Source organism: Pelodiscus sinensis, chromosome 16, assembly GCF_052426305.1.
Source record: "Pelodiscus sinensis isolate ZL-2025 chromosome 16, ASM5242630v1, whole genome shotgun sequence".
Classification (NCBI taxonomy): Eukaryota; Metazoa; Chordata; order Testudines; family Trionychidae; genus Pelodiscus; species Pelodiscus sinensis.
In genome coordinates, this window is record NC_143067.1 from 6,610,320 (window position 1) to 6,631,710 (window position 21,391).

The 21,391-nt window shown below is 50.8% G+C and overlaps 1 protein-coding gene across 1 annotated transcript in view; it reads left to right on the forward strand.

Moving 5' to 3' along the window:
* The window catches only part of FAT2 (FAT atypical cadherin 2), an 89,427-nt gene that overhangs the window by 15,276 nt on the left and 52,760 nt on the right, over positions 1 to 21,391 (forward strand). The window contains exons 2-7 of the mRNA XM_075900583.2: positions 479 to 3,773; positions 4,523 to 4,837; positions 13,584 to 13,645; positions 15,771 to 16,082; positions 16,819 to 17,029; positions 20,540 to 20,679. Coding sequence (XP_075756698.2) covers positions 509 to 3,773; positions 4,523 to 4,837; positions 13,584 to 13,645; positions 15,771 to 16,082; positions 16,819 to 17,029; positions 20,540 to 20,679 — 4,305 coding nt within the window. The 5' untranslated portion in view covers positions 479 to 508. The remainder of the gene's footprint in view (positions 1 to 478; positions 3,774 to 4,522; positions 4,838 to 13,583; positions 13,646 to 15,770; positions 16,083 to 16,818; positions 17,030 to 20,539; positions 20,680 to 21,391) is intronic.

The window sequence follows — 21,391 nt, forward strand, 5'->3', positions numbered from 1 at the left end:
TAATTAAGTCAGGTTGGTCATAGCTTTTGATGTGTAAAAGAAAATATCAAAGGCAGGGGAAATTGGCTTTGCAGTGCATTACCCAGTTAATATCTTTATTCAAGCCCAAACGGATCGTGTCAAATTTGTAAATGAATTCCATTTCAGTTATTTCCCTCTGTAACTGAGTGATAAAATTCCTTTGTAGAAGAATGGCTACTTCTAAATCCATGACTGAATGCTCAGGGAGGTTAACATGTTCCCCTACGGGTTCGTGTGTGTTACCATATCTGATTTGTGTCCATTAATCCTGGGGTGCAGAGACTGTCCGGTTTGGCCTATATACACGGCAAAGGGGGCATTGCTGGCGCTTGATGGCATAGATCACATTCGAGGATGAGCAGTTGTAGGAGCCCCGATGTTGTCTCTCAGGTGGTTTCATTGTTTTTAAAGTTTTCAACATTACAGACTAACACGTTCATTCTTTGCCTTCCTTCAGGACCCAAGGAGACTACTCCCCTCGCACACCATGGGAATTGCTACAACGAAGCGTGTCCTGAGCTCTGCTTTATTTCTGATGCATTGTCTGGCCTGCGGGGGGCGCTCTGAGAAAGGCAGCTCCTCCCCCTTGCACTTTACTCACCCTTTTTATAACGCCACAATCTACGAGAATTCTGCCCCCAAGACCTACGTCGAGAGCTACGTCAAAATGGGCATTCACGTGACAGACCCAGCGTGGGCCATCAGATACCGAATCGCTTCTGGGGACAGCGACAGCCTCTTTAAAGCCGAGGAGCACATGGTTGGGGATTTCTGCTTCTTGAGGATCAGAATGAGGAGCGGGAACACGGCGCTTTTAAACAGGGAGGTCCAAGACCGTTACCTGTTAATAATTCAAGCGACAGAGAAAGCTTTTGCCTATGACGGCTGGGCCAAAGTGCTGATCCGCATTCTGGACAGGAATGACTTGAAACCTCTCTTCTCACCCCCCTCATACAAAGTCATCGTCGGAGACGACACCCCCCCGAAAACCGCCATCAGCGTGGTCAGCGCCACGGATGCCGACGTGGGTCAGAATGCAGAGTTCTATTACACTCTCCACACCCGCTCACACTTGTTCACGGTGCACCCTACCAGTGGCGTAGTGATGACAGCCGGGAAGCTGAACAGCACCCACCGAGGGAAACACCAGCTGCAGGTCCTGGCTGTGGACAGAATGAGGAAAATCTCAGAGGGCAATGGATTTGGAAACCTGGCTAGTCTGGTGGTCCAAGTGGAGCCATCTGTCCGGAAGCCCCCAGCTATTACTTCAGTGATAGTGACACCATCTGACTCTGATGAGGACCTCCTGTATGCCACATTGTTTGTGGACGCGAATGGTTCAGAAGCCGGGGTCGATTCAGTTGATATTGTGGCCGGAGATCCAGGAAGACACTTCAAAGCCATCAGATCCTTTGTTGGGAGCAATGAATTCATGATCGTGTCCACCAAAGAGATCGACTGGCTGGCTAACCCCTGGGGTTTCAATCTCAGTCTGCAGGCCACGGACAAGAGCAAACCACCTCTGACCTCTCAGGTTCGAGTTATCCACATCCCTCCTTCCAAGTACGTCTCAGCCAGATTTGAGCAGGAAGTGTACAGGGCCCGGCTCAGTGAATTTTCCCCACCTGGGAGCCAAGTTACTATGGTTAAAGTCACTCCAGTCTTCCCACATCTGAAGTATATTTTGAGACCCACTCCCGACAGCACAGGGTTTAAAATCAACCCTCAAACTGGGCTGATCACGACTGTCAGAAGGATGGACTTCCAAGACCAGTCTCACTTTGAACTTGAAGTTACAACAGCCAACAGTCAGGCCTATGCGGCTGTGGTCATTGATGTCACTGATTGCAACAACCACGCTCCAAGTTTTACTCAGTCTTCGTACCGCGACAGCTTCAATGAAAACCTTCCGCCTGGCACCAGCATCTTAACAGTGAAGGCTACCGACCTTGACCAGGGGGAGAATGGGATTGTCACCTACACCATAGCCAACAAGAGAGCTGCTCCATTCGTTATTGATCCATTTTCAGGTGTCATCTCCACCTCCAAGCCAATGGACTATGAACTGATGCAGAGATGGTACCATCTGCGTGTCTGGGCATCAGACTGGGGCTCCCCCTTCCGCCATGAGACCGAAGTTTATGTTTCCCTCATCTTGAGCAACCTTAATGACAATGCCCCAGTATTTGAGAAAGCCAACTGCAATGGAAGCATCCCCCGAAACTTATCGATCGGGCATCCCGTGGTCACTGTATCCGCCATTGATGTAGATGAGCTGCAGCATATCAAATACAAAATCCTTTCAGGCAACGAGCTGCAGCATTTTGACATGAATCCCATCTCTGGGGTCCTCTCCCTTAGAACCTCACTCAGAGATCTACCTGCCGGACAACCGCCCTTCTATTCTCTGCAAATAACCGCAACGGACGGAGAGAACGATGCTTTGCCTACATCCGTGAACATCACTGTGGTTGGCCCAGACTTCCCAGTCCACATGCAGTGCGAGGAGACAGGGGTACTGCAACAGCTAACGGAGAATATAATCCACTCCATTGAATCTCTGTCTCAGGACCAAGGCCTGGAGGAGGAAACCGCTGTGAACCTGTATCACGTGAATCATCATGCACCCCGGTTTGAGGACAACTTTCCAAGGTCTATCGATGTCCTGGAGACAGTCCCAGTCAACTCAACCATTGTTGACCTGGCAGCGGTTGACCCCGATCCTGGCTTTCACGGCAAACTGGTATATGTGATCGCTGATGGGAATGAGGACAGTTGCTTTACAATTGACATAGAAAGGGGTTTCCTCCATGTTCTCTCCCCTTTAGACCATGAACGAACAAGCTTCTACATCCTTAACATTACTGTGTATGACCTGGGCACGCCTCAGAAGTCATCGTGGAAACTCTTGGCAGTCAACGTGTTGGACGCCAACGACAATGCTCCAAAATTCTCACAAGGGGCATACTGGGCAGCGATACCAGAAGATGTCACAAAAGGGACCACTGTCGCGCAGGTCAGAGCGGAAGATGCTGATACAGATGACAACGGGAAGGTGAAATATTCCCTCCTAACCCCCACTGATAAATTTGCCATTAACAGTGTCACTGGGGAGGTGACAGTAACGGGCCCCCTGGACAGAGAATTGTGGCCTCGCTATATGCTAAAAATTGAAGCCAGGGACCAGCCTAGAATGGGCCACCAGCTGTTTTCAGTCACTGATCTGGTTGTGACTTTGGAAGATGTAAATGACAATCCCCCACGCTGCCTCCCAGCCCAGAACCACGTGAAGGTCCCTGAAGACCTGCCCCTAGGGACCATTCTTCTCTTCCTAGAAGCCTTTGATCCTGACACTGGCTCTGGGGGAGAGGTAAAATACAGTCTTATCAACAATGAGGAGAGGACGTTCCACATGGATAGGCTGACGGGGGCTCTCCAGGTGGAGAAAGAGCTGGATTATGAGACGCGGGATTTCTACAATCTGACCGTGCATGTCAGCGACGGCGGGAGGCCAGTCTCTCGCTCTTCATTCTGCCACGTGGCGCTTGATGTCCTGGATGTCAATGAGAACCTGCACCCGCCTCACTTTACCTCCTTTGTGTTCAGCGGCTGGGTGCAGGAGAACAGCCCGGAGGGCACATCGGTGATGACGGTAACAGCTCAGGATGGCGATAAGGGGAAGGATGGAGAACTCCAATATTCCATCAGAGAGGGCACTGGCCTAGCTGTCTTCCACATTGAAGAGGACACAGGTAATGAGGATCCACTATAGAGGCATACTGGGTGGTGGGGTGCTGTGAAGACTATTTTAAATGACATCCTCTGGCTGGTCTGAATTTTGACCTGCCAGAATTTTTCTGTATTTTGTTTGCAAAGCCCATGATGTCAGACCTTCCATGGGGAGGGCAATGCGCATCCTCATGCGCTAGCTGAAATCATCCATGGGGTAGCTGCTCCTGACGGGAATTCATGCCGGTGGGGAGCAGGCTGTGTGCACCTCCTGCCTATTGAGGGAGGTGGGCAAGGAGAAGACAGCTTGAAAGAGCAGCCAAAGCCCCATAACAGCCCCACTATCTGCTCAGGGGAACTTGGGACTGGGACATGCCCCAGACACACTTTCCATGTCCTCTTCCTGGTTTTCACTGCAGACATCTGGGATTTCCTTGGCCAGCTGTAACTCCCATAGCAGTGAGGTCTGCGTGCCCCTTCCTCAGCTGGACCAAGAGGGTATGAAATTGAGATTCCCTTCAGTCATCAGGATCTCCTCCTGCAGTATTTCAGATCCCTTTCTCTCCCTCCACCATCTAACAACCCCAAGGCATGCAGCTGCATCTCTAGGATCATGCCGACCCCATGCACCAGACTCAGATCTCCTGCATGGTAACATAGGACTGCTAGTGGACCACACACAAACCCAACCCAGAGTTTTTAAAGGGAATTGTTGTTCATAGTTTTTGGAGTTCTTGGAATCCACTGAAAGAACCTGTTGTAACTCTCCTAGGTACAATTCAGACGGTGGGACCGCTGGACCGAGAATCCACATCTCACTACTGGCTGACCGTGTTAGCTGTTGACCGGGGTTCCGTTCCTCTGTCCTCTGTGGCCGAGGTTTATATTGAAGTCACCGACATCAATGACAACCCGCCCCAGATGTCGAGACCCATCTTTTTTGCCTCTGTCATGGAGAACTCCCCAGTGAATACTTCTGTCCTTCAGCTTGATGCCAGGGACCCTGACTCCAGCTCCACAGGGAAGCTGACTTTCCAAATCCTACATGGAAATGCTCATGCGTGCTTCACCATTAATCCTGTCACAGGTAAGGCCTAAGCAGGCTCTGTCTTCCTAGACTGCATGGAGTGTTGCGGAGAGCTTACTCAGCACCTCAACGGGCATAGCTGCTAAATTACAGCTGGCCTTGAATGAAATGGATCAGTTTAAGGGTGACTCTTTCAAAACATCCAAATCCCCAGGGACAATCTCTGCTAAGAGCAAGCCTGCCAACAGGGGCAGCAAAGAGGGCAACTGAGTGATTCAAAGGGGGCTTAGAGCCTCAAGCCCTTTAAATTGCCACTGGAGCATCATACGGCTGCGTTCTTAGGGCTGCTTGAGGACGTGGAGGTGCCCCACCCCTTCCACATGGGGCCCCTCTCCTCACCTTGCTCTAGGGCCTAGCATGGCTGTTGGCTCCCATAGCTAAGAGGCAGATTGTCACTGGCACTCCCACCAACTGTACCAGCCTTTATTTGCAGCCCAGAGATGCTCAGAAGGAAATGAGATTCAGCCAAGAGGTGCTCAGAAGGAAAGGAGATTGTTTTACCTCTTTGGGAGCATCCATGAGAATAAAAAAAATTGGTTTTAATATTGTTCCTTGCAATCAGTTGCCCCACCGGGCAGTGAGAGCAAGAGGCAGGTATACCCGCACCAAGAGATAGCATTGGCGATATTTAAGAGTGGGTTGGATAGACAGCTATCAGGAATGGTCTTTCTAGACAGTATTTGGTCCTGCCGTGAGGGCAGGGGACTGGACTCGATGACCTCTTGAGGTCCCTTCCAGTTCTAGTGTTCTAGGATTCTAAAAGGAAATGTCCTTTTTGACAACCCTCTTTGGTCATTAAACGGCATGATCACTGTATGACGTGCTCCCAGCACTTTCTGAGCACGCTAATCACCTGATTCACGCTCCCATCCCTGATTCTCCCTCTCCCTCCCCGAGCCGGAACTCTGCGAACAGCTGATTCACGGCGTTCCAGCTCTTGGAGGGAGGGGGAAGAGTAGAAAGTGTGGGGTTCCAGTGCCCAGTGCGTGAGAGGCACATGAGGAAAGGGGCAGCCAGGGAGTCTGGAGGCCACAGGTAGCGGGTTGCCCACCACTGATCTAGCGCTTTTAATACGCTCTGGAGAGGTTTTTCCAATAGTTTAGGTTTTTTATGCTGAATGCTTTTTCAAGGCAAAACATGCCGCTCTCTCTTTTTTTCCTACATGGAGGGAAGAACATGATAGGTTCTAAAAGGATTTGGATTCCAGATCCAGCAAGGCTCTAGAAAAGACTATAACTGGTCACTTCCAAATTCTACCAACCTCACTCAGAGATGAACCCTCCATCCTAAGACAGGAGACTATTTTGAGTAACTGAATTTGTTGGAGCAGAAGTGTCTGTTACGAGGCATGACTGGGAGTCTTATTTTCTGGATGTTCCTCAGTAATGAACGATGAGTAATTTCACGGGGAAACCACAAAGCCCATTGTTGTTAGTCATCGGAGTTTAGCAACTACTGAAGAGGTGAGAATTGGCACAAAGGTTTCAGAGCCATAACCCCTCAGCCCACTCAGAAGGAAACTTACTAAATGTGGAGAACACCCCAGTCTAGGTCTCCAGAAATATCGCCCTTGATAAAATGCTTTTGCTTAGTGGGCAAATAAGAGTTTATGTTACCATGGCACTGGGAACAAATCAGAAAGATTCAGTCCCAAGGATCAGCGGTGCAGAAATGCCCACACATCTCATAGAGAAGGCAGGACTAACCACATGCAAGAATGCACCTTAAAGATCCCTCCCTGTATGGGTCCAGAACCATAATTTCCCCTCTCCCCATTTCTGCTTAAGACCCCTCCCACAGCTGCGCTCAGGCACTAGCCAGCATAAGGTGCACACTCAGGTTGCTCTGAAAATCCACCCGACAGAAGGGCCGGTAAAGACAGTCTCCATCCACACAGCCCTCTCCCAAAGAGCCCAGCTGGACCTTATCAGCAACGCGCATACATTCCAGCAGCTAGCGAGAGAGCTGGCTTGCCCTGGGAGCCTAGTGCTGGCGAAAGGTCAGATTGACAGCTCTGTGGGCTGAAGGCATCTCCTGAGCCACGCAAGAGGCAGCGGCCTCTCCTTACCCACAATGCACTCACAAACCTCCATGGTACCTCCCCCAACCACACAGTCCCCCTCCTCCAAAGGCGAGGCGGTGTTCAGTCTCCACACCCATTCAGTTCTTGCCCTGTCTGCTGGGACTGCCAGGCACTAGGTTAGCCTACCCTACCCTGCCCCTTCTTGCTCCTGCGCCAGTCCTAGCCCCGGAAAGCTTTTGTGACCCTCTGGCATTTAAATTCCCTCATCTTTCCCAATAATGTGGCCTATAAAGAAAGGTTCATTTACTCCCTGCCCACAGCAAGAACCCTGCCCCCTGGAACAACCAGTCACCCCACATGACGACGAAATGTAGCAGCAGGAAATAAACATGTCCAAGCAGGCCCTTCTGCCACCGAGCACTGCCAGTCTGACAGTGCCTTGCCTGGGGAAGAGAATTGCTCCTGGCACTTACTATTTTCTTACAGGCTCTTTTTTTGATACGTTTTCCGGTGCCCTCCTGAGCTGAGATGGTCTCAGTGTAGACAGAGGCCATCAGCATAACCCCCCTCCCATTGTCATTTAGCGGGTGATCTCCGAGAAGCCAAGAATGAAAGGGCCCACAGTGGCTAACCTCCCCCTCTCAGTCTCTTGTTTGCAGATGAGACACACTGGCAGATACGACACACAGTGGAGCTGTTCTGTGGAAGGATAGGAATCGGGTCCCCTTTAAGACATTCTCTCAGCGATAGAAGGCTTTAAAGGGAGCAAAAAGGGCCCTTAACAAGGGGCTTCCTCACAAAGCACAGAGCGAGCATAAAGGACTCCACCCTGTCGCCTCTCTCAGCTACCTGGGAGAGGGTGGCGAGGAAGAGGAGAAATACACGAAGGCTGTGTCTAGACTGGCCAGTTTTTCCGGAAAATCAGCCGCTTTTCCGGAAAAACTAGCCAGCTGTCTACACTGGCTGCTTGAATTTCTGCAAAAGCACTGACTTCCTACTGTAAGAAATCAGTGCTTTTTGTGGAAATACTATGCTGCTCCCGTTCAGGCAAAAGTCCCTTTTGTGCAAAAGTTTTGCGTAAAAGGGCCAGTGTAGACAGCTGAGATTTGTTTTCCGCAAAAAAGCCCCGATCGCGAAAATGGCCATCGGGGTTTTTTTGTGGAAAAGCATGTCTAGATTGGCCACGGACGCTTTTCCGCAAAAAGTGCTTTTGCGTAAAAGCATCCGTGCCAATCTAGACGCTCTTTTCCGCAAATGCTTTTAACAGAAAACTTTTCTGTTAAAAGCATTTGCGGAAAATCATACCAGTCTAGACGTAGCCGAAAAGCTAATAAGAGGAAGGAATAAGCACAGTGAAGACAATAGCCTCCCACCACTGGCAATGGACTGTTACCAGTCCAGCCCAGCTGTGGTTTCGTGGGATAGAATATTCACCGGAAACGTTTGCATTTTGGACGTGGAAGTCCATTTTGGATGTAAGTTGTGTCCCAGTACACGGGGAGTTTGCGGGTGAGGAGAGGATGCTGCGGAAGGAATGAGGACTTTGGGGTTACAGGGTGGTCGGGGTCATTTGTCTTGAAAGCAAGGAGAATGCAGAACAAAACTGGTCTCTTCTTCTCTTCACTCACTCAGCCAGTATCTCTTCCACTGGGATGCCCTCCGTCTCTGCCCTCTCTGCTCCTTCGAGGTTCCAGAGTCCGGGGGGCGGCTGCTTCTTCCAGAAACCGATTTCTTTCTGTGTGTGCTTCTCCGCAAGGAGGCAACCAGACGGACTGGCAGACACTGCTCCCCTCTCTCTTTAAACCCGAGTGCCTCCTTTCAGACCTGGGAAACATGCCCCTCTCTGAATGCGTTCTCCTCATCCACCACTTGACTCCCAACCTGCTTCCGATGTTCAACTCCATGAGTGCTTGGAGCTGTACACAGGCACTTTGCTCTCTGGGAGAAAAAAAGTTACTTGCTGCTTTCCTGCTCCAATGCTCTGCAGTGCTGTACATTTTTCCTGAGCGGCTGCACAAGCGCACCGCTTATAGGGAACCACTGGTCTTGACCCTTTGATTTGGGGCATTGTTTTAAGCCAGACCAGTTCTGCTCTGTCCCATTGAGCACACAGTGTCCACCGGACTATCCCAGGCATAGGGGGCTGCAGACGCCATAACATCAGGTGTGCAGTGTTGTTACATGCTGCTGGCAAGCAGTGGGTTAGACGGATGGGGTAGGTTTTTCATTGTCACCTCTAAACAGAGGCCTGCATACAGCACTGACTTGCCAGTGAGATGGAATTTAAAGTCCTTGCATAAACTAAAGCCAGAATAAGTCTTGGGTTTCTACCTTCATGCTCCTGCAACAAGCCTTTACATGCTTGGGTTTGTTCCAACTGCAAATCCTCCGGCTTTTATTACCAAATCCCACATTCCTTGGTTTGACTCTTGGGATAAGGAACTGGAGACACAAGCCAAAGAAACCGCCCCTAGCTTGGATCACCTTGCAATGACCCCCATTGACCCAAGCACAGCAGATGCCTCTCTTCAAAGAGACACCGTGGCTCTGGAGAACCCTGGGGAGCGTTTGCTGCTTTTCAGATGAACGACAGCCGCCAGTCACCAGCCAGGGGCTACACCACCCCAAACCTTGCTGCCGCTTCTTTGAGTCTTTTCCTACTCCACCCCTACCGGGCTTCTGCTCCCCCTCCCTTCTAGGTAGACCCTGCCTCCAGAGCCAGGATCGCAGGGCCTCTTCTCTCTCCCTGGGTCTCCTCTTTCCCTCTGTAAGCCCAAAGAAGCTTCCACACTCCAGCCCCTTTCTGCTACAAACTCTGAGCTTTATTCTAGTCCCCGCATTGCAGCCTTTGGCATGTGATCCAACAGGGTAATATGCTGAGCGGGGGAAGAGGGGGGGCACAAGGCATTTTATTTGCATTGACTGGCCACAGGCACTGCCTGCTGCAGCTCCCCATGGCTGCAGTTCTTCATTCCCGGCCAATGGGAGCTGCGGGAAGTGGCATGGGCCGCAGCGATGTGCTGGCTGCCACTTCCCGCCACTTCCGGCAGCCAGGAATGGTGAGCCACGGCCAGCTGGAGCAGGGGGCGGGGCTGTGACAGCGGACGGTCAACGGAGACAAAATACATCGCAGCGCACCAGTGGATTACCCTGCTGCCTGCATGCCCTGTACCTTCGACTCAGCTGGGCTCCATCCTTAATGAGGGCTTGTTCAGCCAGCCCCCTTTCCCCTCACAGGTGGCCTATCAGATTGCTGAATTCCTCCTGGGCCACATTAACCCTTTCTGCTCTAGTGTGGGGTGAACCCCGCATCACAGGGAGATAGAAGGAAACAGGGGGCCACTGGATCATACCGTCGGACCTTCTGTATGTCACAGGCCATTCGCTTTGCCCAGTTCTCCCTTTAATGATCTCCATCACTTGTGTTTGGCGAAGGCAGATCTTTGAGAAAAACATTGAGGCTGGAACTGAAGACCTTACCAGATAAAGACTCCCCCACTGCGGAGGGTTGTTTGTGTCAATGGTTATTTGCCCTCTCTGTTAACAATTTGTGCCAAGAGAAAGCAAGAGGGAGAGGGATTTGTTGAGGGAGGGGGGAAATAGGAAAACAGGGGAAAGAGGGTGAAGTAGAGTAAGAGAACACGTGACGGGGGGGGGGGAGGAGAAATGAGTGAGGCAAGGGGACCACAGAAGGGAGATTTCAGGCAAACTGCCTCCTCCTTTCTCAGGATCTTGTGGTGAAAAGCTCTGAACGTAGCGCTTCCTGTTTTAACTGCTCTTGCCTGGGCTGGGCGCGAGGTCAGCCCCCCATCCCCAGCTCTGCCAGCAGAAGCTGTTCTTTTCTCTTGGCGGGTGCCAAGGTGCTGCCTTTTGCTGCTCCTGTTCCAACACGACGGGTTTTTCTTTTCCCTTATTCTGACAACGAGCAGGAGTCATTCTGTTGCTGCAGGCAGAAACGATCTGTTCCCATTGCTCGGCACGGGGGATCGGACAGGCTGCAAGCGCAGGACTCAGGCACACCTGGACTTCCAAACTTTTCTTCCAGCTGGGGAAGAACTTTACAAAAGAACTTTTTAAAGCTGGTGCCAGGCATCCGTGTAGTTTGCAAGCAGGGATCAGATGTATTCTGCGGAGCAGGCGATCCAGTAGAAAATATGCTTGTGTTGGTTCTTGTCTGGGATTTTGCAAAAAGGCCTCCACACTCAATGATTAACCAAGGCTGAAAGAGCTGGAGGAAGTTAACAGCTTCAGTGGCTTCTAACCTCCATGGTGTATTTAGGGGCTGAGCTAGCTTCTGTAGCTCCAGCCTCCAGGCTAGCCAGCATGCCTTTCCAAACAGCGACAAGGTACCTTCCCCCCATGCCTGTGGCCTGTGACCCAGACATGGAAATCAGCCAAATAACCCAGAGTGGATTTCAAACGCCATTAGAAAGCCTGCTTGGTATTGGCCAAAGGAAAAAAAGGAAAACAATGAATAAGGGGTCAAGTCCAGTCCCCTGTCTTCACAGCAGGACCAAGTACCATCCCTGACAAATTTTTGCCTCAAATCCCTGAATGGCCTCTGCAAGGATTGAACTCACAACCCTGAGTTTAGCAGGCGAATGCTCAAACCACAGAGCTCTCCCTCCCCCTGTTTAGCCCCCTTCTGGGGACTAACTTCCTACCAGAGTGAGAAGGGCGGTGAGGTAATATATTTTATTGGGCTACCGTCTGCTGGCAAAAGAGAGGCGTGTATGAGCCACACAGAGCTTTTCTTCAGATCTCCCTCACCCACCTTCTCTCTCTAATGCACTCCGACCTCTTTAATCCGGCCACCCTGGGAAACAGGCCCACATTGGCGGTCCTGGCTGGATAGCCACACAAATGCCCATTGATTTCAGCTGGCGTTTGTGTGAGCAAAGGGCCCTCAGGGCTTGGCCCATAATACATGGATTATAAACCATGCATCGAGGGCTGGCGGTGGCAGACGCAGGGCCGTGACACAGAGCGCTCACAAGCCTGAGGCTCTCCATTGTCAGAAAGTCATGCATTATGTACAACATGGCCATCAGTGGGAACAGATGGGCTTGAAAACGAGGGGGCTGTGGAGGCAGGAGCTGGGAGTAGGGGAAGGAGGAACAAGACAGGGAGGCTGGCGGGGGAGCAGGTGGAATGGGGAGCAGTGCAGCCTGCCGGAGCTGCTGGCCGGGAAGTGGAGCAGGAGCTATGGGATTGGAAAAGCAGGGCCCCACACTAGACATATGCAGCATAGGTAGGGTTGCCAGGTGTCCGGTATTCACCCAGACAGTCCGGTATTTTTGCCCCCTGTCCAGTAAAAAAATTCAGAGAATGCCGGACACCTAAAATGTCCAGTATTTTCTGATTTTTTTCCCTGGCCAGGAGGCGAAAATGCCGGGCACCTGGCAACCCTACAAACACTCAGCACCCGGCCTCCCTCTGGCTCCCAACAACCCCAACCCCCCGACCCCAGCCCCCATGCTTACCTGGTTCTGCAAGGCTGCCAGCACAAAATGGCTGCTGACCAACCGCTCCCCTGTTCCTATCCCTGCACTCACCCTTAAAGGGGACATGCTGTTTTATTTTAAATTCTTTTTTTTTTTTTTTTGCTCAACAACTTTGGTCTCCCCCCACCCCCATTTTTTCCCCTCCTTCAACAGAATTCTTTCCCGGTGTTTTTTTTTTTTGCGGGGGGGGGGGGGGGGTTCGGTATTTTTGTTTCAACCATCTGGCAACCCTAAGCATAGGGCACTACTGAATTTGGGGCACAGTGGTGCCCTATGCAGCTGTGCATTGTGCGGATGCGTAAGGACAGTCCTGCCCATTAACCCTGCCACAAGCCCATGCTAGCGCATATTTTCAGGAAGCCATCGACTCTAGCCCTAAAGACTTCACCCCATGGAGAATCCACCCTATCCCTTGCAAAGCTTATCCAGTGGTTACTCACTGTTAACAAGGTCCATCTAATAGCCTGGATTTAACTAGCCTCAGCTGCTGGCTGAGAGAGTCTTCCCTTCCATAAGAAGAAACTTCAAACTTTTGCCCAAAATACTGCAATATTTAGGGTACGTCTACACAGCAATATTATTTCAAAATAATTAGCATCTGCTTAGTCCGCGTCTACACAGCAGGCAGTTATTTCGAAATAATGTCAAAATACTGTCAAACTAGAGGGTTTCTTGCTCCAACTTCTTGCGGCAATGCTATGCTGCTCCCATTCGGGCAAAAGTCCTTTTGAGCAAAAGGGCCAGTGTAGACAGCTGAGATTTGTTTTGCGCAAAAAAACCCCGATCGCGAAAATGGCGATCGGGGCTTTTTTGTGGAAAAGCACGTCTAGATTGGCACGGACGCTTTTCTGCAAAAGTGCTTTTGCGGAAAAGCATCCGTGCTAATCTAGACGCTCTTTTCCAAAAATGCTTTTAATGGAAAACTTTTCCGTTAAAAGCATTTGCGGAAAATCATGCCAGTCTAAACGCAGCCTCAGAGAAGAGAGAAATAAGAAAGAAGAGGCAACATTTCCCCATTGTAAAACCACTTCTGCTCGCAAGCATGGGGATTTGGGGGTAGGAAATGTTGCCTTCCTACAACCCTCTTGCATGTTCATCACTTTGCTTACGGGGGAATGTCAGTCTTTGAATCTGGCCCCGGCTGACGAGTCAGAAGAACAATTTGTGCTATCCTCTCCTGGAAGGCTTGGAACTCAAAAGGTTATTTCTCTCTTGGCAGGCCTGATTTCCACCGGTTCTCAGCAGCTGGATCGAGAACACAAGGCTGAGCATATCCTGGAGGTAGGCAGCACTGAAGCTGTAATTAGTGGTATTTACCTGCAAGTGTTTCACGTCCTCAGCAAGCTCTGCCTTGCAAGTTGGTGCACAGAGAAAGAGGCTCACACCATCCGCTCCCAAGTGCTGGGAAAGATAATTAAATGTTCTATGGGGCTTTTTTTTTTCTGTTGCCCCAAGTGCCAGCTGTGTGATGCTTTGAAAAGCGTCTCAAGATTTCCTAACGGAAGAGCAGAGAAGCAAGAGGCCCATTGCCAAGATCTGGGGAACAAAGGGTGGGAATTGCCATTCTAGTCTCTATCCAGGTGGACAATGATTCATTTGTCAGAGGCCAAGCCGGACAAATTCAGTGTACCGTATTATCTGGGCCTAGTCCTCAGCTTCCTCAAGCTCATGTCGGATGCTGCTGGACAGGAGGAAAGGGAAGGGTGCCTCCTTCATCCTGGAATGCAGCAGGGGCTAAACTAACCCCCACTGCAAGTTATGGAAAGCACAGAAACACCATGGGCCATTCCACTAGCCCAGGATTGCCAAAGCACTAATCCAGCCCTTACCCCAGCTATGCAGCCTTTACACCACCAAGGGATCCCCTTACAATAGGGCTATTCATAGAAAGCTGAAGGAATCCCCAGTTGCTCCAAGTAATTGACCTTCTGCTCCCTATTCATACTGCTTAGTCATTCAAGAACACTTTACACACTTTTTCATTCTCACAGCATTCCCGAGAAATTGGGTTATCCCCATTTTACAGATGGATAAACCGAGGCACAGACATGTTAAGTCTGGGGCAGGTCAGGTGTAGAACTCCGATGCGCTTCTCTCCAGAGTCAGTGCTCAGTCACGTCAGTATATTTATCAGTGCCTTCCTTCTTCCGACGTACTCAGCAGTTCCTGCCCTTGTTCTATATTTTTTATAGATTTCATGACCATTGGCAGGTATTTTGGCACACTGCTTATTCTGCAATGTCAGGACCTTAGTGTTCCTTTTCTCCCATCCTCCAAGAAGTTCACAAACATATCAGGGAAAACGCCCAAATCCTAAAGATGAAAAAGTTCCATCTCCATTTGTTGCAGTCCGTGCACAAAAATCATGATCGATAATTTGTCACACAAGGATGACAGGCCATATCCGAGACCTTGTTCTCAGTCTAAGTCATCAGAACATAAGAACGGCCATGCTGGGTTAGACCAAAGGTCCACCTAGCCCAGTATCTTCTGACAGTGGCCAATGCCAGGTGCCCCAGAATGAATGAACAGAACAGAGAAGCATTAAGTGATCCATCCCCCGACACCCAAAGAAATCCCCTGAAAACAGAGGCTAGGGATATCATTCCAGTCCACGCTGGCTAATAGCCATTGACGGACCTATCCTCCATGAATTTATCTAGCTGTTTTTTGAACCCTGGTTTAGTCTTGTACTTCAAAACATCCCCTGGCAAGGAGTTCCACAGTTTGACTGTCTGTTGCATGAAGAAATACTTCCTTTTGTTTGTTTTATACCTGCTACCTATTAATTCATTGGGTGAGCCCCTAATTCTTGTAGTAGGGTTAGGACAAGTTACCTTTATAATGATGTTTGGCACAGAGTTCATGGGGAGGGCATGATTGCCTGTTCATGCATCCAGAATCCTGCAATAATATAAATATTTGTGTAGCAATATTAGGACTTGATTCCACCCTACCGATGTTCCTCTGCCAACTTCAGTGGAATTACTTCTAATTTATGCCAGTGTAAATGAGAGGAGAATCGGCTTGTTGGAGTTTTATCTATAATGCCCTGTGGCCTGGGTTGTTAGTGGAATTTGAATCTGGGTTCATCTGCAGTAAAAGCAGGTATCCCTAAGCACTTCAGCGGTAGTAAATGCATCTTCTCATCTGTGGACCAGCCCTAGACAATATCATGTCGTGTGACTGACAAAACTTCCGCAAGCGGCAGATGCCAGCGATTGACTTGGTCACATGCACTTGGGTAGGTCTGACATTTCATGCAGTAGGGGCAAGTGACATTCAAATCATGCTGGAAGAGAAATACACATACACCCAACAAACCGCAGAATAATTTTACACCTGCCCTTCCTGCTGAGGGCTGGCTGTTGTGCCGCGGCTCATGAGTCCCCTGGTTTGCTTGCAGGTTGTGGTTTCGGACAACGGAGACCCGACCTTGAAGTCCACTGCCAAAGTTGTGGTCCAGGTCCTGGATGCCAACGACAACCCTCCCAGCTTCCCCCACAAGCTCTTCATGGTTCAGCTCCTAGAGAGAGCTGCGTCTGAGTCGCCACTGCCAGTCTGCAGGGTGATCGCCTCCGACCGTGATGTGGGGCAGAATGGACAGGTCACCTATAGCATTGAGGAGAATGAGGAAGGGATATTCACCATCAGCCCTGGGACAGGCGTGCTGTTCTCCAGAAAGGCTTTCCTGGCCTCAGAATATAACATCCTAACGGTGAGAGGGGCCCAGAGAGAGAACGCCCGTGAAGGGAGAGGAGGAGGGGGAAAGAAGTAGAGGGAGGGAGAAAACGAGAGAGGAAAGACGCAGAGGAGGCAGATGAGAAGGATCTGTGGAAGGGAGAGTCGGGAAGGAGAGATGGGCACAGCTGAAGGGACAAAGAGAACCAATGAAAGAGAGATGAAGGTATGAGAAATGGAGGGAAAGTCTGAGGTGCAGTGCACCATATTATTTCAGGGATCCATCCCTGGATCATCCCCATGATCTCCCCTGGGTTTGGAACTGAATCGGAGCTTTCCCATACTTTTAAAGGTCTTAGATTTGGGATTCTGCTTCTGGCCCTTTGCAAAGAGAGGTACAGACCCAGCTTACAGAGTATGGATCCAGGTTCAAACTTCTGCCAAGTTCAGGAGCCTTTAGATCCAGAGTCCTGGCCGGGCCCCCTTTCTGCTTTGACACAAGCATGGGTCTGATTTGGAGTGAGCCTGGGGATTTACTTTGTGACCCAGAGGAATCTGGTTTGCATGACTTCACTGTGAAAGCAGGTGAAACTCAGCCCCTCGGAGTGAAATTTGCTTTGTGGGTTTTTGGGTGCGTTCAGACTTGAAACTCAAAGAGAAACTACAGGGAAGTATCATGCAGGGCTCCGGGAACGTCAGCCCAACCGGATGAGAGGGAGGGACTGATAACCCAGCACTTCTCCCTGAAACATGACCCCTGTGATCCTTGACAGGTCAAGGCGACAGACAACGGCAGCCCCCCACTTTCCGCCAGCGTGCGGCTTCACATCAGTTGGGTCGCCCGCCCGGGCCCTTCCTCAGAGCCACTCGCTTTCGACGAGCCCCATTTTAACTTTGCGGTGATGGAAACGGACCCTGTGAACCACATGGTGGGAGTGATCAGTGTTGAGATTGGACCCAGCCCGCTCTGGTTTACCATCACAGGTGAGGCACCAGTGGGAAACGGGACACTCTGGCGTCTAAGAGCTGGAAGAATTTTGCCCCGTTCCCCTTGGCATCCAGCATGTACATGCCCTGAGCTAACAAAGGTGTTTACTCAAGATTAAGAGAGAAGCCTCCATGTAGGCATCACATGGCGTCCTGCCTGACTACATAGAAAACACAGAGACTCCATTCAAAGAGCTGGTGCACAAGAACAATTATCCATCATCTTTTACCATGACATTTCTGGCACTTGCCCATCACTAATGAAATCTCTTGCCCTGGAAGACACTGGGGGTGAGAGACTCACATGGCTCATAGGAAATATGTAGCAATCATGCCCTCTGCAGTGTTCCCCGTAAACTGAGCTAAGCTGATTAGCAGAGCACCCATATCTAGGTTTTTTGTTTCTGCTGGTGGTGCACATTTGCACTTGCCTCGGTGCACATAACACATTATTCCGCACATGCATGGAAAAGATTTGAGGGATCACTGCCTTGCACTGCAGCCTGGTGAAACATCTTGGAGGGTCCCTGATTGGCTGACCTGGTTACCACACTTGCTTTGTTCAGGGCACTTTATGATTCTGCTGGTAAAACCATTCCTTTGGGACTCCTCTTCTTCCTCCGCCAGTCTGCTCTGAGACACCCTGTGATTTCCATCAGCTCAGGTTTGCTGTAGAGAGCGTGTCTTTCCCTTGCTGCTGACAGAGATGCTTGCCCATGACAGTTCTCCAGGTGAGGCAGCTTTAGGCCTCCCCTTTGGGGCTGCTTTGTGGCAAGGCAGACGGTGGAGTTGGAGCGGCTTTGCCCATGGATTGCACCGAGCAGAGCTAGGGGTTCAGAACTGGGCTGCTGGTTAGAGCTCCGGGTGCTCCTCCTCCTAGTTTGGGGCCTCCTTGTCGTAGCCAGAAGGGCCCGTGGGGGTCGGGGAGGAGGCTGATTTCGGTGCATGGGCCATTCTGGGAGGTGGGGTTAAGCCCTAGCAGCCTGGCCCTACCCCCACTCCCTGGCTGTAGCACAAGGCGGAGCCGGGTAAGCCCTGCCCTGGCTCCTGGGCTGGAGCTCCAGGCAAAGCAGGGGAAGTCCTGGCATCCCGGCCCTGCTCCCCAGCAGGAGTGCTGCATGGGCTGGCGAGGAGAAGGCCTCGAAACAGAATGGGTGGGCCATGGCCCCCCCGTGGCTATGCCCGTTGTGAATAGCACAGCTCTCAGGGTTTTTCTCACGGGGGTGGGGGGAGGTTTGACTGCTGAGAGAGAGAAACTCCAGACTGGCTGCTTTGAAGGGGGCGGCGGCTAAAGAAAGGGAAGGAATTTCCCATTTTCCTTAGCCGTCTGGGAGCATTTTCTTTCCTCTCCTGTTTGGAGTTTGTCCTTGCCTGGTTTTCTCCTCTCCTCTGACCCCACTGCTCCAAGCAAGCGAGGTTAGCAGACTGATCGCCTCTGCTAGTGGAAGAGAATCCACTGTCTCTTTCTTTTCCTCAGTCTCAGCGTCTTTTGTCTCTCTCGCTCTGTGTCAGTCCAGATTTCCCCACACCCTCTGATAGCGGCACCATTAGATGCTCATAGGAAAATCAGCTTGCTTCAGAATACGGGGAACTCTGGCAGAGGCCCAAACGGTCTCTCACCGTCTCTAAACCGGACTATTCCAATGGCGGTTTGCTTGTCACAAGCAAATAGAGTGAGAAACACAAGGAAGGGGCTGTCATCCTTGGGCTGCTGGCAAGAGCAGGAGGGATGACTCTTCCACCGAGTTCCTCAAGTCTACGTGATGCAACCATCTGGGCTGGAGCAACGGCCCTTGCTCATACTGGGAGCGCCGTCTGCTTCTGCAGCTGCTCAGCGTTGGGCTTCTCCAGAGCTCGCAGGCTCCCTGCCGCGGTGAGGAAGGACACCGCTATCGTACTGTCAGAGCAACCTTGAGTTTGAAAGCCACTGCGGCTTTCCCTGGTGCAAAGTCACCCCCACGCCCATCGGCGATAAGCCCGTAGAGCCAGAAATCTGGAGAGCTGATGCAAACGAGGCAATGCCCTCATTTTCAAATTGGAATAGCCATGGTCTCATTTGCATAACGTCAGTCTTCTTCCCCTCACCCTTTTCTGCTTTGTCTCCCATCTGAGATTTCTCTTGCACCCTTGGCTGCGTCTAGACTGACATGATTTTCCGGAAATGCTTTTAACAGAAAAGCTTTCTGTTAAAAGCATTTTCTGAAAAGAGCGTCTACATTGGGTTTTGCGGAAAAGCAGCCGTGCCAATCTAGACGTGCTTTTCCGTAAAAAAGCCCCGATCGCCATTTTCGCGATCGGGGCTTTTTTGCGCAAAACAAATCTGAGCTGTCTACACTGGCCCTTTTGCTCAAAAGTTTTGCGCAAAAGGGACTTTTGCTTGAACGGGAGCAGCATAGTATTTCCGCAAGAAGCTCATTTCTTACATGAGCTCGTCAGTGCTCTTGAGGAAATTCAAGTGGCCAGTGTAGACAGCTGGCAAGGTTTTCCGCAAAAGCAGCTGATTTTCCAGAAAAACTGGCCAGTCTAGACACAGCCCTTTTGTTTTTGCGTGGTTCCCTATTTCACCACTAGCGTGTCCCCTGGCCACCTCTCTGCCCTAGCTTCCCCCAGCTCTTTTCTGGTTCCCCTCTTTGTCCCTCAGTGTTTCCCACTGCTCGCCAACAATAGGATGGCCGGGCCATAGAAACCCTGCCTAGAGTGTAGCTCCCACCTGCCCATGGCCCCAGAAGTACAGCTAGAGCAACTGCCTACCCAGCACCGTTCTACCCACAGCCAGTCCTCACCCATCCCCTGGCTGTGCATGATCTGAGGGCTGGGTCTCTATGGTTACCATTCTCAAGGGCTCCTAGGAGTCTGTGGGTATGTCTACACTACCCTTCTAATTCGAAATAGGAGGGTAATGTAGGCATACCGCAATTGCAAATGAAGCCCGGGATTTGTATGGTTTAGATCCTTAATGCTTCCATCCAAGGCTCCTACCACTGAGAGGCGAGCCCAAACTTGGGAATCTCTGGCCTATCTGGGAGATTTAACCGATCGGCCTTCCCCCGCCCAGCTCTCGCTGTGACTACAGTGAGGCCTGGAGGCATGCCAGGGACTAGAACTGGGGGTTAAGGGAGGAAAATTTCCACCTGGGATGAAACCAGCACACACTGTCTCCCCTGACAGTTCTAGGCCTGCGATACCTTCCTCATCCTTCTCCTCAGCTGGAGATACCCCGGTCTTCCCTCGGCCTCTGGTCAGGCCTTGTAGAATTTACACCAAACAACAAGAAAAAGACGTTCACTGGGGCATCCGCCCTCCTGTCCTAGCTGCGTACTTCCCACCTGGTCCTAGTGGTGGGATGTTAGAACGCCTGCCAGCTGCCAAGAGTCCTTCCACAGCTACGCCCCTTGCAAAGCTTCAGTTCACACATACCCAGATCCCTCTCCTTTTCTAATATTTATTATTAATTATTCTTACCCCGTTGCCTTCCCCTCCCCCCTTTATTTCTCTGCCCCGTCCCAGGTGGCGACGATGACATGGATTTTGATATTGAAAAGAGCACCGGCAGCATGGTCATTGCGAGAGCCCTCGAGGCAAAGAAGAAGCCAAGCTATAACCTTACAGTGGAAGTCACTGATGGGTCGAGTTTCATCAGGACCCAGGTACATTCCCACAATTCCTAAAGGCTGGTAGAGCCCCTCATCTTTCCATTGTCTTCCACAGGCTATGGGAATCTCTGTGGAAGACATGGGGCCTAGGCATGCGTGTCTCCTTGCACTGCACCCCTTGGGCTGAGCGATCAGTCTCTCTGACTCCCCAAGCTAAGGGTTTATCTATTGCCATAGAGTCACATGAGGCGGGAAAATGAGGCCAGCACCCTAAGGACTACTTGCCAATTTAAACTCGTGATATATATGACTAAGGGAGCGAGCACAGGAGTAGAAGCAGACGAGTCCCACAGGAAATCAACCTAAGTGAAGGGAGGGGTGGATGAGTAAGAAGGAGCCTGTTTAATCCTTTTATCGGGGCCTTTCACTCAGCTCCGCCTGTTGGTGGAGTGTAAGGCCGTGTCCAGACTCAGGGGTTTTTTCGGGAAAAGTAGCCTTTCCCGAATAATTTCGAAAGAACGCGGCTTTTCTTTCGATGGCGGTAAACCTCGTTTCACGAGGAAGAACGCCTTCTTTCGAAAGTTCCTCTTTCGAAAGAAGGCGTTCTTCAATGTAAAGAGGCCGTCTTCGAAAGAGAGCATCCAGACTCGCTGGGTGCTCTCTTTCGAAAAAGCGGATTTCTCTTTCGAAAGATCCGCCTGCAGTCTAGACGCGATCTTTTGAAAGAGGCTCTTTCGAAAGATGCTTTCGAAAGAGCCTCTTTCAA